The 19,875-nt window shown below is 37.4% G+C and overlaps 1 protein-coding gene across 1 annotated transcript; it reads right to left on the bottom strand.

The window, feature by feature from the left end:
• Positions 1-1,245: 1,245 nt before the first annotated feature.
• TBPL2 (TATA-box binding protein like 2) lies at positions 1,246-18,046 on the bottom strand. Its single transcript, XM_070931656.1, has 7 exons — positions 17,996-18,046; positions 14,928-15,331; positions 10,846-10,933; positions 8,008-8,099; positions 6,388-6,555; positions 3,875-3,969; positions 1,246-1,325 (listed from the first exon to the last, which is right to left on the bottom strand). Exons 1-7 carry the CDS (start codon positions 18,044-18,046, stop codon positions 1,246-1,248), a joined length of 978 nt encoding a protein of 325 aa, XP_070787757.1.
• Positions 18,047-19,875: the final 1,829 nt, after the last annotated feature.

Genomic DNA, 19,875 nt, shown 5'->3' with positions numbered 1-19,875 from the left:
AAGTTAATTTTAGTTTCATTGTGTTCTGCAAGCTCAATTTGCGCGTTCGGTTTTGAATTGAGTGCACGGTGAACATCCTCAAATTATTTCTCAAACCACGGATGAACATTAAAAAAAAAAAAAAGGTCCAAGCAACATGCAGGTTTTTTTTTACTTCTGTAAGAGTTTTACGCATGATACAGGTGTGAGAGAAGCTGCGTAAAAAAATAAAGGGAGACCAGTATAGATCTATTTCAAGCGTTTTAGCTTTCATCAGCTAGCCATACCCTTACTTGGATTCGAACCTGGTATGGCTAGCTGATGAAAACTAAAAAGCTTGAAATAGATCTATACTAGTCTCCCTTTATTTCTTTATCAGCAAAATATAAATTTGATATAAAATGGTTGTCATGAATGCGACTGTTTGAGGGCTCCTGGATTGGAGCTGAAAGGCAAAAGGGAAGCAGTACACTCCCTCCCATATTGGGGTAGACAGGTGCTTCGATAGAAAAACACTTTATATAAATAAATAAATAAAATACACACACACACACACACACACACACACACACACACAGGATTTATATGGGAAGCCTGTGCTTTGCTACCTTTCCTCCAAAGTTCACTTTCTACAATAGGGCTAGAAATCTGCTTTGCAAAAACATTCCGGGCAACCCTTAGAAGGTGGCAAACTGTTATGGTTATCTTTATCTGTCTAATCAGTTTGTGTGGTTATCCGGATCACGCTCCCCCCTCCGTGAGATCTATTAGCTCAAATTCAAACTTAAAACATTAAATCAAAAGTCAGCAGAACTCAATGAAATTTCAGACAAGATGACATAGTATTAACTATAATTAAATGGCTCGATTTACACATGGTAAGCGATGATCTCATTAAGATTTGTTGAAATCAAAGCCAAATAAACCACTCTAGGCAGCTTACAATCAATTGCTTAGGTAATTACATATTTATTTATCATTAAATAAATCATCATTGTTTTAGTTTATTTTATGCAAAATAATTACATGGAGGTCACGCAACACTGAATTCAATTTAATCTTCAGTATGCTGAAATCTAAATCTTTTACATAACTTTGTTTCCTTATTAATGTTATGTATTTGAATAATAATATTCAAATGTTTTCTGGACTATTTACAAATATCTGATAAACATTAAATGAGACAAAACTAAGGAAAGAAGCTATGTCATTCAATTACTATGTACTATGAAATACTAGAACATAGAATATATACAAAAAAATAACTTAAGTGACTTTCTTGAAACCTTTTAAAATTGGATATATGTTTTCAAATGCTTCATATATTTCAGAACGGTCTTTGGCACCTAAAAATAATTTTAGAATTAGTTTTAACTACATTTAATTTCATCCTGCTACAAAAACATGTTCCTAACCTGCAGTTCTGTGCTACTAACTTGGAGAATAATGAAATTCATTTGGACTTCTGTATAAAAATAGATAGGTATGCATGATCAGATACATGCAAATGCCTTTAATTAATAGAATTAAAGAAGTTCCTAATAATAGGAAGGTGCTTTTCTGAATTTAAGATTATTATTCTGTATCCTACGTTCTGGGACTACAGGAAGATGTCCATGACTTGTTTATTATCATTTTATTTATTTTATTAAATTTAGAGGCTGCCTGATTCCTGATCACTCTGGATGGCATACATGATGAATTAAAAGACAAAAACAGAAATAAAGAAAATAATGGAAAAATCCTGAACTTCCAGATAGACAAATACAATCTCCCCAAAAATACCTTTAAAAAAAAAAAAGCCTGTGAGAGGGGCTCAGTAGCCATCCTACCCTGCCAGGCCTGGAAGCAAAGCAAAGTTTTAAGAGACTTTCAAAACATTGGGACAAGAACTGTGGACATCTTCAGGGAGATGCAATTCCAGACAGCAGGCACAATATATAAATCCCATTACCTTCATCCCAATAGATCAGGGGTCTCCAACCTTGGCAACATTACGACTTGTGGACTTCAACTCCCAGAATTCCTCAGCCAGCATGTGCAATAGATTACAATTTTTTTGAACTGAAAGGACCTGGAATGCACCCACTCTGCTCAATCTTACTGGAGGGCAGATTTTATTGGAGATAAATAGATCCTCAGATGCTTAAAACTTTGAATTGTTCTTTGACATGTTCAGATGATGGAAACTGTCTCTCTTCAGATGCCTTTTCTCAAACTAAACATGGAGTTTGCTCAATCTCCCCTTGTAAGGCAAGAGTCATCCCTATTGCTCTTCTGTGCAACTGTGCCAGTGCAATGTCCAGAATTGTGAGGCACTCAATGTATATTGACTAATGGTGAATGGAGTAGACATATTACGTCCCTTGATTTAGAAATTATATTTTTACTGATGCAACATATAATTTTGCATTTTAAAGTCAGCAGACACATCATACAATACTACTGACTCATATTCAGTTTGTCATCAACTACAATTAGAAGTTCCTTTTTACATATGCCCTAATTAACTTTGTTCATCTACCATTGTTGCTTTTTTTCCCCTACTTGAACCTTATGTTCACCTATTTTATATTTCATTGTGAATTTGTTATAAAGTAGGAAATACATCTATTGTAGTTTTTTAGAACTCTCACTGGCCTTTGAAACCAACTATAGTATCCTTTCTAGACTCCCCTCCATAGTTGGGGATTAGGGGCGCTTTGTTACAATGTTTCTTGGTAGACAGTCCCAATTGGGGGGGGGATAGGAGAGATCAGCCCAATGGCTATTCATCTGTGTATTGAGTGGTGGTGATGCCCCAAGGGTCAGTTCTCTACCCTTCCTATTTAACATTCATATGAAGCCATTGGAAGAGATAATCCAAAGTTTGGAAGTTTATATCAAGATAGTGATAATGGCCAACTTTACATTGTTACCCCATATTAGACTGGTAAGGCCTGCATGGGAGAGAATGGGCTTAACTAAAACCTAGTAAGATGGACTTACTATTGTCCATCAGGATTTATTATCTGTTCTAGAGATGTCTCTTCATGAGATGCCACTACCCCTGAAGAAGGCAGTGTGACTTGGGATTCTGGACTCACAATCCCTGTTAGAACAGCAGATGGAGGCTGTGGCCACAATGGATTTTTTCAGCTTTGATTGGTGAACCAGTTGCCAACATTGTGGAGTAGGAGGATCTTTTTTCAATGACTTATGCCCTTATCACCGCCTTCTTAGATTACTGCAATGTGCTCAACATGGGCTACCTTTGAAAGTCACTTGTGAGCTGCAGATGATTCAGAGCACAGCTTTTTGTGTACATGTTTGTCAATAGCAAGAGCAATTAGACTTACATGCCACTTCATAGTGCTTTACAACACTTTCTAAGCTGTTTGCCCCCAACAGTCTGGGTCCTTGGAAGGATGGAAGACTGAGTCAACCTTGAGCTGGTCAGGATCAAACTCCTGGCATTATGCAATTAGCCTGCAATACTGCATTCTAACTACTGCACTACCATGGCTCCTCAATGGGAGCACATCACACCAATATTGTGGGACCTGTACTTGTTGCCAACAAGTCTTAAAGGGGTTATTTAAAGTGCTATAACTAACTTGTAAAATCCTACATGACTTGGTGCCTTGTCCTCTACAGGATTGCTTTCTCCCATTGGATTGCCCTAGCCAGTTCAACTACAGTACCCAACAACTGTAAAGTTGTTGAGGTTGAGAAACACCAGTCTAAAAGTATAGCTTCATCCAGCTCCAACAGAGTCTCCTTGAATGGCAAGTTTGGTGGCACATACATTTGATGATAACAACAGTAATGTAGGAAAGATAGATATGCCCTGCAATGTTTGTGTATGTGTCAGTGATGCAGAAACAGGTTGATTTTATACAACTTAATCACTTACCAGTTAAAACAACTTTTCCAGACACAAAAATAAGCAGTACAATTCTTGGTTTGACCATTCTGTAGATAAGCCCAGGAAACAGCTCTGGTTCATAACTACAATTTTCAGGAAAAAAATTTAAAGTAGACAAAATTTACTATCTATGAACCAACAAGATATCTTTCAGAGAGTTCTTTTTTTTTTTTTTAAATAGCCTTGGAATTTCCAGTGCCTAAAAAATAATCTGTTCTTCTCTGCTACTAGCTCCTTTTTGTTAACTCTATCCTTTCCCACTCTTTATTAATGACATTCTGATTCCTTTGTTTGCTCTTTGACAAGCAAAAATTACACATAAAAATGTTTTGTACTTCAATTTTTATAGTTACAATCAATAAGTTACCTGTTTGCATAATTAAATAGGGCTGTATTTTTAATTAAATTAACTGGATATCTCCTTTCAAAAACACATGATTAAAAAAAAGTCATCTTACAATCACTTTATTTATATTCTAGAAAATGGCCCAGAGTCATTCTAGTATCTGGCATATAAATTGTAGTGAATACATTTTAAAAATATAGAATACCTTGACTTTGAAGACCAAGGGTGCTAACTGGTACCTCAGTATTCATCATTAATCGGGAGGTATGATGAGTATCAATGAGTACCAGACAAATTTTTCCCATAAAGAATAATATAGTGAGTCACAAAGCAGCCGACACCGACAAGTTCTAGCTTGTGCGTTGAGTTCCAAACAAATGATGAGTACTGGGACAAAATTTTTTGTCAAAATGCATTGAATACCAGTTTCAAAAGAGCTGAGTACCAAGGTACCACTGTATTTCCCTCTGAATACTGTCTTTCTATATGGCAAATTCCTTACATATTGGGATAGCTTTGGGTTCACGTTTTGTACACAGCTTACTTTGATCATGCTGGTTCACATTTCTTAGTGCCATCCATATTTTCTGCCCTATCAGTTTTTAATATGCTTTGAAAACTGGTAACTGTGCACTATAAAGCAAAGTAGCAACCTCAGGTATAATTTATATTTCAAGTAATATATCTGAGCCCCATGCAGACCTCCAATCTAAGAAAATAAAATGGGAGCTGTAATGCATGAAGAATATAAATACAACTCTTGTTTATGACTCAATAAAGTAATTGTGTCTGATCCCAGGACTGCAGTTACCACCTTAGAAAAAAGACACGGATGCTTTAATCAGTTATGTGATTGCATTTGCACTTCTTAATGTTTTAAAACACCCTTTTTCCAATACAATCTGAAGCATTACACTACAATCTGAAACATTACACAACCCTAATAACAATATAATCAGACTACAGTATTGTAGACTTCAGATTGTATTGGAAAAGGTGTTTCAAAATATTAAGAAGTGCAAATGCAGCCTCTAACTAATTAAAGCAACCATGTCTTTTTTCTAAGGTGGCACCTGCAGTCCTGGAAACAGATGCTGTTGCTTTAATGAGTCACAAACAGGAGCTGTATTTACATTCTTATGTTCATCTTCCCATTAAAAAGTTAAAAACACGTTACAATGTGTCAACCTATTAATAATAAAAACATATTAAAACTACAATGTTAAAAACATATGTTACAATGTGTTCATCTTCCCATAAAAAGAGAAAGGTTGATAAAATGTCTTGAAAAGATAGAGGGCGATCAGGAATATCCACACGTTGCCTTCCGGTAGTACCTGTTTTGAGCTTGCAAATTATGAATGGCTGACCTTTTCTAGAATGTTCATAGCCCACACCCCAATTACCACATATGCTTCCTGTCAAAATTCAATGTTTTACACAGAACTCAAATGGAATAGAAAAGTGGGGTATAAATCAAAACAAGTCTCCCAAGTAAGGAACACTATTTGGTGAAATCCTATCTGGTTTTTACATGGTTCTCTTGCAACAAACCTAAATGGGATGCAGAGAAAAATGAAATATAACGATGATTTAATATTTCAGAAAAACACATCAGTCAGTCAACAAAATAAAAGTAAAAAAAAAAGTATTTGCACTTAGATTGGTAAGAAAACCCAGGGTTTTTTTTGGGCACCAAGTTCTTATTTTTTTAAGAATCAGCAAACAGCACAAACCTGAGAGATCTTTCAGATCCTGAAAAAAAAATAATTGAATCATGAGTTTCCAAACTGATGATTAATGGGGCAACTGGGCAACAATTTTGCATGGATAAATAGAACTGCTTTCTCTTAGAAGACAGCTAGTTGATGCCATAAGCACCACAAAACAGCAAAAAACGCAAATGCCAGTATTTAGATCTGAAGCAAAAGGGCATGTTTCAGAATTCAACAGCCTCCCAAGACTATTTAGCCAACCTATCTGAACAATCAGTAGAAATACTATTGATATTCATCTGCCTTTCCCAACTTTAAGTCCTAAGCACTGTTGGGCTACAATTCCCACCATCTCAACCTGCCAGTGAATGGTCAGTTATGATGGAAGCCAAAGTCTTCCGGGTGCCTTTTCCCCTTGCACACACTTGGAGGAGACATACCTGCTGAATTGTTGATGAGTTAGAACTAATCCTTCTAAGCGGATGGGAAATCTCACATCACAACTGCCCACCATGTTCTGTATTTTGAAATCCAGGAATTTTGCAGGAAACCCGAGCTTCTGTACCACGCGAGCATACTTTCTGGCTGCCAGTCGTGACTGCTCTTCACTGCAAATTTACAACAAGCATTAAAAAAACAAAGCCAGCCAGCAAAGCTTTAAGACAAGAGTGAGTAATTTCAATTCTCTTAGTCACCTGTATTCTCCCAAACTGTTATTTTGGCTTCTGAAGGTTCTGCCCTACCACAATTACTAGTAATATCTTAATATCTATTAGAGTTTCCTGTTACTGAACAAAAAAAATTGGAGTGCTATCAGGCACCAGCCAACAGAACTACTCAAATAGCCTCAGTCAGTGACTTTATTGTTTATCGCCTATGTTACAAAAATCTCACCAGACTGCTTGTCTTCTCCTGGGAATGACCAGGTAAGGTCATATGGACTTTGGGGGAGATCAAGCTTATGCCGCTTCCCACTGCACAATGACTCCAAGCTATTTTCTTGAAACCAATTGCAGTTGCTAAATGGTATCACCAATGCAAATCCTTTCATACTCAGCCAACCATGTCACTGTCCATGCTAGTGTTGTGGCTCCATTACCTGAGCCTGTGTCATTGGCAGGAGAGGACTCCGAGAGTGAAGGAGAGGAGTTGGCAAGGCCTCCCTCTCCAGGACCCTCCTCTCTGGCAATGCCTTCGGTGTCCGCCGAAGGGCAAGAGATAGGGCTGGGGCCAAGCACGTCCACGCAGCCACAGGTGGACAGTGGTGAGGGTAATGAGTCTTGGCTGGATCCTCGGCAGCGTCGCAGAGATAAGCGCGTGCAACAGAAGAAAAGGCGTGCCAGAGATTAGGCTGAGTCACTGGACCACACCCCACAGGGTATAAAAGGAGGTAAGGTGGCCATTCAGACTCTGTGACGGACAAAACTAACTACTATCGAGTCACATTGCATCTCTGGAAACAACATTATCGGCCTTGGATTTATTTTACGAACTGGACAATTCTTGACTGTGTGTATTTTGTTTATTGAGTAAAAGTTCTTGGCAAGCAGCTACTGGGTTGCTGCCAAGCATCTTATCGGAAGAATTGGTTGTCTGCCAATTTATTTAACCCCTGGCTGTCTGTTTGTGTGCGTGTGTAAGACGGGGACAGAACAGCTAGCTGATGGTCTATGGGAACTGTAGTTCAACACACCTGGTAAGTACCAGCTTTGGGAAGATTAATTAACTTTGGTAGTATACCATAGTATGGTGGAATATTGCAAGAACATTTCTATTTTTTTTTTAAATGTGGAATTTCCAAGGGCACTATATTTGACAATACATTAGTTGGTCTTGTGGCACTAAATAAATGAAACAATTCCCAATGCAATAAATGTACATGTATATACTGCCTTAAAAACATTTCAAAGACAATGGCTGTTTCTTAGGATGATTACAGATTTGCCTGATGCCCAGCCTGAACTAGATGGAGTGTTAATGGTCTGAACCAATCACGTTAGCCTTATATCACAATAATCCTATCCTTAGATGAAGAATCTTGTAAAGCTTAATAGTCCTACCTTTTGGCTCCTGTGCACACCATTTTACCAGAACTAAATATGAGGGCAGTTGTTCTTGGTTCTCTAATTCTCATAATTACAGCAGCAAATCTCTAAAATTCAGAAAAATCCAAATTTAAAGTCTTTTTAAAACTGTATTAGTCATTGTATGAATATCTATTTATATCTTGCTATTATTATTTTTTACAAATAACTCAATATGTGAGGTGAGTTGGGCTAAGAGTGAGTACCTGGCCCAAGGTCACCTAGCTGGCTTTCAGGGCTAAGGAAGGACTGGAACTCATAATCTCCTACTTTCTAGCCTTAACCACTAGACCAAATTTAGTTTATTTATTGAAAACCATAAACATTTGCTTTCTCATTCTATCATTATTTTGAGATTGCTTCAATAGTTACAAGTGACCTTACTGGCCTGGGAAAGATCTTAGATAAATAGGTCTCTCCTTATAAAATATAGCTTATAAACATTGTTAATAAAGTCTATAAAATGTGAATGTAGCCTTTTATCTATTCAAATATTTATATGTCCTGATATATTTGGACTTACCAGGCCTGTGAGGACTATCCAGCTAATTGAGACCAAGGCATTGACAGTTTTCAAGAGAAGTTTAGTTCTAAATAGGTACCAAATCTAGCCAAATTTACATTAGGTCTGATTTCTTTCTTTGTTCTGACATTTAATTAGACAAACATCTAACATTATTATTCTCTATTCAAAATTAGGAAACACATAACCTCAATTGTGCTGATTATTCCTTAGACAGGAAATTATTACTTTTATTTATAATCTTCTGGTAGTCTGTTAACTTAATCTGCAACATCTCCTTGAGAAACCATTCACTTGTAGCACTCCATCACCATCTTGTGATGTGCTCAGAATACTGTATTTTCTTTTGTAATTTTCAGGGCTTATCTATTTTATTTTTTTTCAAAAAATAAAGTTTGGTTTTCTTAACCTTGGGTGGGCTTGAAATATCTAGTCAGATACCTCTATGCTACTTACCTAAAGGATATTATCATTTAATTACAAAAAAAAATTAAAATTTATCTCAGAGTCCAAAGTTAAAGGGATAGAATAGAATTATTTATTGATCCAAGTGTGATTGGACACACAAGGAATTTGTCTTTGGTGTATATGCTCTCTGTACATCACCTTGGTACATCACCAAGGCTGCGGTCTGCAGCGCCATCTTGGCATGAGCCATTTTGGATGATGCCAAATGTGGTATTTCTTGGTAGTTACAGCAAGAACTAGCAAGCTACTACCCTGAAGCAGGAAACAGGACCGGTGTGAATTGACTTGTGGGAGAGGAGTTTGAGACCCACTGTTCAGTCACATTCATTAACAATGTAGAAATTGTATGGGCTGGCTTGGAACATGCAGGGCAGGATGTTCCAAAGTGGTTTTTCCAAAAGACAACTGAACTTTCTTATTTTTTTCTTTGAAAATGTTTCATTTCTCATCCAAGAAACTTCTTCAGTTCTCCGAGTTCTCAGTTCTCAGAAGTAAAGAAGCTTCTTGGATGAGAAACGAAACATTTTCAAAGAAAAAAAATAAATAAGAAAGTCCAGTTGCCTTTTGGAAAAAGCACTTTTGGAACAACCCTGACCTGGATGATTGAGAATCTCCATAGACATGTAGGGCAGAAATTAATTTTTCAATAAAAGCAGGGAAGAATATGTCAGATAGCAGAGGGAGTGGGATAATAGCACAGGGGTGTCAAACTCCAGGCCCACGGGCCAGATCCGGCCCCCGGCGTTCTTAGATCTGGCCCGCGAGGCCGCCCTGGAAACAGTGAAGGACCGGCCCGCGGTGCTTCTGCCAGTGAAAACAGAGCTCAGGAGGGCAGAGGGTTGCAGGAGGCCATCGCAGCTGAAAACGGAACTTGCAAGGGCTGTAGGCAGCCCTCCGGAGCTTTGTTTTCGCTGGCAGAGGGTTGTAGGAGGCTATCGCAGCCGAACATAGACCCCGGGAACCAGTGGTGGGATTCAAAATTCTTTACTACTGGTTCTGTGGGTGTGATTTGTTGGGCATGGCATGGCTTGTTGGGTGTGGCTTGTTGGGCATGGCAGGGGAAGGATACTGCAAAATCCCCATTTCCTCCCTATCAGCTGGGACTTGGGAGGTATAGAATAGATGGGGGCAGGGGCAATCAGAGGTGGTATTTACCGGTTCTCTGAACTACTCAAAATTTCCGCTACCAGTTCTCCAGAACTGGTCAGAACCTGCTGAATACCATCTCTGCCGGGAGCCCATTTTCGCTGGCAGGGCGCTCAGGTCAGCACAAGTGCTCCGACATGAGTGACGTCCAGCTGGCCACACTCACCCCAGCCATGCCCATCCCAGCCCCCCCGAGGTCAAACACAACCCTGATCTGGTTGTCAATGAAGTCGAGTTTGACACCCCTGGACTAGTCTAACAGTTCCTCTTTGGTTCTAAAATATAACTGGAATTAGAGTTGACTTTCCAGACTCTCAAAAATACTGCTTTGGGCAACTGTATCTTTTGAGCTCAGTGAGGTACGCTAGTCAAGGCTTGGAGATGATGTTATGGGATTGTCAGGTGTGTGTCCTACATTCCGCAGGCAGCCTTTTATAACAGAAGAATAGCGGAGTGAATATAGATAAGAAATGAGCAAGCAAAGCATGGCAATTCTAAGTAGATATTCACTGGCCAGGATACTATTATAAAGCCACCTTGGAAAAGGCAAACTTAAAGAGAGTCTATTTGGACCAAGCAATTGCCTGGAACATCTTTATAGAGGTCAGATTATGAACAGAAGGAGCCTCAGAGGTGGAAATAAAAATCCTTAAATGAGAGAGAGAACTAGTGCTTACCTTTGGATTATATTCTGCATTTCTGGCATGAAGGGCTATATTTTTTAGGTCCAATTTGCAAGCCAAATTTACAGTGGCTACTATGTTCCTGGCAGAACAACAGGAACAAAAAAAAAGCCTTTAGGAACTTTACATAAAAGGAGTGCAATAACATAAGTAAAAATATATTCTTTCTCATTTTTCTTTTTATTCCAGGAATCACTACAGGCTCTGGAATTCTTTTTTTAAAGAAATATTATTTTATTGTGTCATTAAAAAACACAAGTAGTACATTGTATTAGTGGGTACAGTGGTATTTATATTATGTTATCTAGAACAGTGACACCCAACCTTTCGGACACCAGGGACCGGTTCCGTGGAGAGAGGTTTTTCCATGGACCACAGGGGGCGTGGTTTCGTGCGCTGCCTGCATTCTGTGGATGGGGCTTTGCTTATTTGCGCAGACAGGTTTCTGGAATGCCAAAGACTGGTACCTGTCCATGAACCAGGGGTTGAGGACCCCTGATCTAGAGATTATCAACTCTCTGATAATTTAGGGCTGATTCTTACAGCATTTTCCTACTTGTGTCTAAGTGTGGCACAAACATTTCTGTCCTGGAAAAACCCTTTTTTCTAATGACAAAACTGGGACCAGCAACAGGGGAAGCAAATTTCTTGCTAATATGTTTTTCTACCAAGACAAAGATTGGTAGAGAGCAATGGGGGCTAGACTTTTTCCTAGTAGTTTTGCTAAGATGCTATCAAGGTAAAATATCCATATACTGCTTAATCTTTTCTAGAAGTCTGCTGAATCTAAAGATATGATTAACAGTGTCTGGTCCCCAACAGAATTGATGATAACAATAACCCAAAATTTGACTGTACTGAACTGTCTTTTTCCCTTCTGATAGCTCTCTTTTAAAAAGCATTTTTAATTATTTGTTTATTTATTACATGTATTTATATGCCGCCATTCTCCCGAAGGACTCAAGGCGGCGAACACAAGTTAAGAAACAAGTACAATAAAATCATAAATTAATCCAAATAATTAATTAATAGTAAATAATAAAACCCGGAATCAGTCTCAGCCTATTTGTTTGAATTATGTTTAATTACAAGAAAAAAGAATCAAAGGATAGATAAGGAAAAAATGAAAAGAATTATGGCTTGTTTTATTGAATTGTTCCCATCTTAATCTTCCCCTCTATCTTTTTTTCCCTCTCACTTTGTAATTATTCAGGATTCTGGATGGCTTGACTGGGAGCTGCTTGTTTCATGATACTGACTGAGTCATCTTTATCAGAAGGGAAGGCGTGTGGAGACCTTCATTAGGTCATTATTTAGGCCAGCTGGTGAGCAAGATCTCCCTTCTCTCCACCATGCAATTACCAAGGGTATCTCAAAACAACTGAAAACGTGGAGAAACAGCCTTAAAGATGAAGGATGTGCAGCTGAACCATGCTGTGAAAAAATCAAGAGGCCAAAAGATTTGATAGACACTTGATGTCTGCTTGAAGAGGAGGGTTAAGAAATAGACAGTGGTGGAACAGCCCAATATTGTTTGGATTAAAAAAGTAGACACTAGAAACATGGGTAGTTTGAAAAACTCAAAAGATAGTTTACTATAAAAGACACTTTTGTTTTGTGTAGGTCTGTTACCTTGTCTTATAAGAATTGGCCATCCAATTCTGGAAAACTTTTTTTAATCAAATGTTGGACATGATGCTGCGTTATTACATATGTCTCAAAAACATTGTATGGTTTTACAGTTGTTGGCAATTTTTGCATACAAAGCTGCTTAATAAATTCCCATAACTTATAAAAAGTCCCCTGTTGTCTTTTGAAGATGATTGGTTTCCATCAGATTCAGAAAATTTAGCAACAATAGATAATTTGATGCCCTCAGCCTGTGAGAGTAATCAAATAGAAAAAAACGAGTTGGGGAAAAATATAAATGATAGAAGAACACCGATTTGAAACTGTTGTAAAAAGGAAATATATGTTTTATGTTTGTGTTTGTTTTGTTTTTAAAAGAGAAATAACAATAAAATTTATTTAAAAAAAACAAATAGAAAAAAAACATTTACCCAATATGTCCATTACAGAAATCTGAATCTTGTTCTCATTTTTCAAAATGGGCTTTCTCAAAGCAAGAAATGAGAACAAGAGCTGTTCTCAATTCCAAGTGCGTAGTTTTGCTCTGTTGCTTCTGTAAATAGATGCAGATTGTCACATTTGCTTTGTGGATGTGTTCTACTAACAATACTTTTTAGAAGTTTTCCAATTTGGCAACCCCCAGCCCTCTCCTACCCAATTAGGTAACATCTTCAGTATGAGTCAGTGTAGGCTTTGCTGCCTGTGTGTATGTGTGTGTGTGTGTATATATATATATATATATTATAGCTTGCCCTGCTATTTTTGGTAGGATACTTTATTCTCTGCCTAGCTAGTATTGATGCCTGCTTATCTGAGCGCTGGCTGATTGAGGAAATTTTTATTTCTTAATTTCTTTTTACTTTATTTAGTTTGTCAAACATGTACGAGATAACAGATATAAGTATAAACATGGATATGAACACAGGAAATGGGTACGAATAAATGGGGACAGTAGGACAGAGACGGTAGGCATACTGGTGCGCTTATGCACGCCCCTTACAGACCTCTTAGGAATGGGGTGAGGTCCACATTAGACAGTTTGTTAAAATTATGAGGGTTGTCCTCTAGGAAACAAAAAGACTAGAACACATCCCCTTCAACAATCAACATTACTTAGCTGGGTAACAAAACCCCTCAAGCAAAAAAAAAAAAAAAAAATCAAGCTCAAATAAGAACCAAGAACTCCATAGCATCAACTCCTTCTGTTCTCCCTACTGAAGTTCATCTCTTCTTCTTTGCAAATTTATTTGCCCTAGCTTCTGGCCCATTTTACTATCTTAGTAAGAGGGAGAGGCTATGCTTTCTGGCTGCTGTGAAATGACTCAAGGTTTACTTCTTTGATTGCTAAAACATTTTACGCTCTCTTTAACCCTCAGAACATAGTAAAAAGATCAATCAAAATGCTTAACTGAAGTTGGCAGGCCACCAAAATATTTTCACTCAGCCAATAAAATGCCCAACTGAGTCCTCACGATAGTGGCACAACTATGGCATGGATACACCCAACAATTTGCTACCTTTGAAGAGTCTTGCGGATTCTGATGGTAATATTTTCTTCCTTTTAGTCAAATCTGGCTCTTTGAGACCATGTCCTCTTCCAGAATTATTTTTTCTCCCATTTCCCAATCTAGTTTACTGTACAAGGTTCGTCAGATCCTGCCATTGAGCTAATAGATACCAGGCCATATTCTACTACTTTCAATTGAAAATGAAAGTTTTCTAAGCATCTATCAGCAAGTCTGACATCACACATTACTCTAAATCATAATCTAATTTAGATTAGATAGCATTTGGCTCATTCTATACAGTATGTTATAGTTAAAGAAAAGCATTGCTTAGTCACAATATGTGAATAACCATCAAAAGTGACTTTTACTAAAAATGAATTGCAAACTAATGGGAGGGGGATAATGGAAATGCAGGTCTCTCTATGACTTATATTAGGTTTTAAAATCCACTCCCATTTACTCATCCAATTATTAATATGGCTACAATCCTGTTTTATACTTGGATTTTCTTATAACTTCAAATTTAGTCTTGATTGTATGCCGAAAAGCATACAAAAATCACTCTCAGGTTGTGTTTCCAATAATATGATAGAAAATGCATTGCACTTAAATATAGAGGCTATATTTATATTTGGACAGGAGATTACCAGGGAATATCAGAGTTATACGCTAGACTGGGAAGCAAAGTCATCCTAGAAAAAGTTAATGGCAAGTCACTTCGGTACTGTTACCTAGGAAACTTAACAAATGCATCTTTGCCTTTTTCTTCAGGCCATATGCTTGACTTAATCATAGCTTACTCAATTATTCGATATTCTAAAACTGAATATTCCACCGAGCCATTAACTACTCCCACTAATTGGGTTTTCATTTACATGCTTGACTAAAATGTGACAACTGCCAATGTGCCAAATCAACTAGCTTTTGAGTAAAACTTACTGTAACTGTGGGACAATGCCAGAAGCTTCTGAAGTAGGGTTCACAGGAGTCATGGGAGCTATGGGGGCTATGGAGGGACACGTCCCAGAAAAATCAGATGATGGCTCAATTGCGTTTTCATCTCTCTGTTGGGACCCCGCACTGTCCTCCGAGAAGATTCCACTGTCTTGTATTCCCAACTGAGGGTCTTGAGAGTCTTCCAGCATGTTGTTATTGTTGTTGCTGCCATGTTTGCCATCTTGTCCAAAATCATCTGGTAGGAAGCTGAGATCTACTGAAGAGAAGTCTTTGCCTTGGTCAGGCTGAGAAGTAAACAATGTGCCCGGAATGACAGAAATAGGCAAATCTGATTCAAAGGGACTCATGGGAGAATACATTTGAGGGCTATTTGATGGAAGATCATCCTTTCAAAGATAGAGGAGCAAAAAACATTTCAGGCACTTTGACTTTATAGATACATAAAGTCCTTTATAGATACACAAAGTCCTACGGAGTACCACTCCCTAAAAACACCATAATTTCCTTATGGGACTATATTGATGGCATGGTATTTAATGACTTGGCTTTGATTGTTGTACAAAAACAAGAGTAAGTGAAAGGTGTTTTTTTTTTTTTTTGAAGTGCAGTAGTAAAACTTGCAAACTACAATCCAAAGCTCAGTGAACCACCTCAGGTTTTGGATATGTGGAGAAATTTTACCAATATGTGCAACAGCAAATTATTTTCATTTTTTAATTATGAGACTAATAAATAGCTTTATGCTTTTACTCAGGATGGAAAAGGCATTGTTTTTAAAATGAACCTGGATGCTCCTAGATCCTGAATTTTAGTAGATACTGTTTTTCTCCCTTGAATAATCTCTCTACAATATTACAATTCTAAACACATTTATTAGGAAGCAAATTCCGTGAATCTCCTAATTTTTACATCTAGGCAACTGGGCTGAGCAAACTAAGTTATTTATTTATTCCATGAACTCAGAAGAGATCAGTGTTATTCTTAGAGTACCCTGCTAGAGAAATTTCTTATTCTTATTAGATATGATTGACAACCTTACGTTCTGATTTTAAAAAAATGAGAATACTGGTAATACATTTTCTAATACTTCTTAAAAGGCATATGATTTTGTGAGTTGCTGCTTATTTCATCAGTTGTAGGGCCTGGTTATGCATCTGATGAAATAAAGATAGAAGTAGCCATTCTCTACATCTGATCCAGTGGTGGGTTGCTCCCGGTTCTGTCCGGTTCTATAGAACTGGTAGTAAAATTGCCAGGAGGCTCCGCCCATCCTGAATGATGTCATGAATGACGATCTGCGCATGCACAGAAGTGCACGCGCGCCCCTATTGTGAACTGGTAGTAAAGGTAAGTAGAACCCACCCCTGATCTGATCAAGTGGACAGCAGCTCACGAAATTGCATGTCTTTTAATAAAAAGTGTTAGAAAAATCACTACCAAACTCCTCCTCATTTCTCACCACTATAGACCAACACCACTGCCCATCTACAGTAATATGGAAACCATGATCTATGGTTTAGCAAATTATATGCTCTAAATCAATTCTGAGCTTTTAAACAATCCTGGCAAAGCAATTTATGGCCTAGTGCAGGGGTCTCCAGCCTTGGTGACTTTAAGACTTGTGGACTTTAACTCCCAGAATTCCAGCTGGCTAAGGAATTCTGGGAGTTGAAGTCCAAAAGTCTTAAAGTTGCCAAGGGTGGAGACCCCTGGCCTAGTGCACTGTGTAAATTTGACAACTGGCTTTAATTAAATAAAGCTTGTTTACTTTTGAGGAAGAGAATTTCCTCAAAAACTATTATTCAAGAAAGGGATCAACTAGGACGTTCCCTTAGTGGTTTGAGGTTACCACTTTTGTTTGGCTATATCTCATGAACTGTCTCAGAAACTATGGTGCCAAGTAGAACAATGGGAAGTGATAATGATTCAGCAAACCCCCAATTTAAATCTTCTGTCTTGATGTTAATTTAATAGAGAATCCATCACCTCTCAGTGCAGAGTTTGCCATTTGGTAGCACTTATCCAGAATTAGCTTATCATTAGAATACATATATACAAGCTGAATCTAGTAGAATAAATAAGATAAACAGGCACATTGTCCTTCTTACAGGCTGCCTGCTAATACAGGTAGTCCTCAGGCTTACAACCACAATTGAGTCCAAAATATCTGTTGTTAAGTGAGTTTTGCTCCATTTTATTGACTTTTCTTGCTACAGTTATTAAGTGAATCACTGCAGTTGATAGGTTAATAACTTGGTTGTTAAATTAATCTGATTTCCCCGTTGACTTTGTCAGAAAGTTGCAAAAGGTGATCCCATGTCCCTGGGGACACAGCAAAAGTCATAAATATGAACTCGTTTCCAAGCATTTGAATTTTGATCACGGGGATGCTGCAAATGTAACTATGAAAAATGGTCATAAAGCCACATTTTTCAGTGCCGTTGTAACTTTGAATGGTCACTAAATGAACCAAGTCGAGGATTACCTGTATAATAGGCTGAGAATGTCACATAGATAAGATACTTGCTAAATTTATTCAAGCAGGATATTTGTACCTTCAGGGAGCAAGAAACAAACAAGGATTACCAATCAAAGCTAATGATTTCTTTTAGGCAAACTGAAATCTTTGTTATTGGTTTTATATACCATTTTTTATTGGTTTTATATACCATATTATCTTGCCATATCTATGCAGTTATGTTGCCATTTATTGGCAAGATAACTGCAAGTATGTATATATGTATATGTGTGTATACACACACACACACACACACACACACACACAGTTAATGTATAACTCTGGAATTTCCTAGCTATAGAAATATATGCAATTCTCTCCAAACAATAACTGACTACATTAGAGAAAGGTTTAAGTTTATACAACACACTTATACATAATTGATTTTTGTGGCTTCACAAAACATACTAAACTAGTAATATACATTTTAAGATTACATTAAAATGTAATCAACCAGTTCCCCATTCACAAGCACAAAAAGATACATCAGAGCCACTTTTATACTAACCTAAACTAACAACCTTCACTTTACCTGGCTTGAACACTCATCTAGGTAGCTTTCCAATGAGAATTCCCCATCCATGGATGGCTTCTAATAGTACTGAGTAAATTAACAAGAAATTTAATCCTCCTCTGTTTCTTGTTCAGTCACGGAGTTAAAACCCTTTTAGAGTAGAGAGAAGTTAAAAATTGCTATTCTAAAAGAAAGTCAACTGCAGCCATTATCTTTCTACCTTAAAGCCTTTGAGTCTGAATTACTCCAAGCAGCTGAATGAAGTATGGACCTCTTTATCTGAGAAGAGAATCAAGGATTCTTTCATTAAAATTGGGGCATTAGAATCACCTGTGTGCTACTTCAGTAAGTCTTGTGGAATCCTTAAGCTAGTAGGGAATATTTTATTGCCCAAGAGTTTTATTTCATGTTGTAAATGTCTAAATTATACAATAGGTAGTAACAAGAGTTTAGTGGCTGTTTCTTTGCTTTATTGATAATTAAGATGATACTTTAGGATAGATAGCACTTTTTGTCTTTTTCCCCCCTTAAAAATTGTAACTTCAGTTTCTGGCAACTTTGATCAATAGTGGTTTGTGGGATACAAGAAAGGAGTTGTTTGTAGGCCTCCATGCAGCCCTAAGAGCTCAAGTTGCTGAGGCCTTGAATGAGCAAAGACATTAATTCTGTAGGATTTCCACAGAAAAAATGGATATATTTGTCCAACAGGTTGACTATAATTAACTGAATCAGGATTTGGGGTATGTATGATACAATGTTACTTCTAGTAACTACGCAACACATTGAGCTAAATTTTAGTTGGCAATTTGTGGGTCAGTACCTGTGAAAACACAAGCCCTGAGCAGTAATCCATGCTCAAAGTGTGATTTGGATCATGTAGAACCTGTCAGGAAAACCTTAAACCAGTGTTTCCAGGAGCACGCCCTTGGGGAGGTACAGACAAGACTCTAGAGAGGTGTGAAGAATCTTTTAGCTACATTGTTATAACACATCTACCTTTCCCAAAGTTTCAATGTATTTTCATTGTTAATTGATGATCATTTGGTGTTTGGATATCTACAGTACTGAACTGAATTTGTACTGGCCATGGCCTTGTATAAGTGGGGCAAAATATCATCACCAAATTGTGTGCGGGGCTGAAAAACGAACAATCCAACATATAGTGACAGAATGCCAAAATAGAGCCTATAATGGAGACTTTGCTGACTTCCTGGCTGTGACAAATGAAGCAAAAAATTATATCTGTAATCTACACGTTTATATTTCACATTTTGTATTTCATATTTTTATCTTTTGTTTTGTTGAATGTGCTATAGGATACATACATACATGCATATTGCAATATCTTGAGGACACTTACCCAAGTCAACAGCCATTTCTCTATCCTTTAAACTCCAATCTGTCTTAAAATCAGAACTGCTCAGAATTGTCGTAAAATGCTATTATTCCCCACTTTTCTCAAAGCTTTTCCAGAAGAGTGTGCCTGAATTATACAACCCATTTCTACAACTGTTTTAAAGATTTAACTCTTAGTGAGTTAAATTTTAGAATTCCCTAAAAATGTACCTGTGTTGTATCATTTTCAGCTTCTTCTAACATAGAAAATAGGATCTATATTTTAAACAGAAGCAAGTCAATTGGAAATGATAGATACTTGAAATAGATGTCCAGGACAACAAGACTTTTCACAGAAAAAGTCAAGGCAAGAAAGAATCTAAATCTACACATCACATTAAGCTATAAAGCAATTCAAGTTTGCATTAATAATTATATAACAGTGACCACTATTTGTCAATCGTATATATAATTTGTCAAACCAACCCTTCTGTGTTACAGAGCTAGATGTGCAATTCTTTCAAATCAGGGCTTATCACAATATATGAATCCAATGCTTGCAT

The sequence above is a fragment of the Pituophis catenifer genome, unplaced genomic scaffold (genome assembly GCF_029215685.1).
Source record: "Pituophis catenifer annectens isolate HBS135680 unplaced genomic scaffold, rPitCat1.0.hap2 SCAF_1, whole genome shotgun sequence".
Lineage (NCBI taxonomy): Eukaryota > Metazoa > Chordata > Lepidosauria > Squamata > Colubridae > Pituophis > Pituophis catenifer.
Note: the sequence above shows the minus strand (reverse complement) of the source record. Positions and strands in the feature narration are given on the sequence as shown.

Excerpts from the sequence above, each read along its gene's own strand:
- TBPL2 (XM_070931656.1), bottom strand. The coding sequence starts at position 18,046 with ATGGATGGGGAATTCTCATTGGAAAGCTACCTAGATGAGTGTTCAAGC. Across the intron at positions 15,332-17,995 it reads TAGATGAGTGTTCAAGCCAG|GATGATCTTCCATCAAATAG; the intron begins GTAAAGTGAAGG and ends TATCTTTGAAAG. Across the intron at positions 8,100-10,845 it reads ATGCAGAATATAATCCAAAG|AGATTTGCTGCTGTAATTAT; the intron begins GTAAGCACTAGT and ends TCTGAATTTTAG.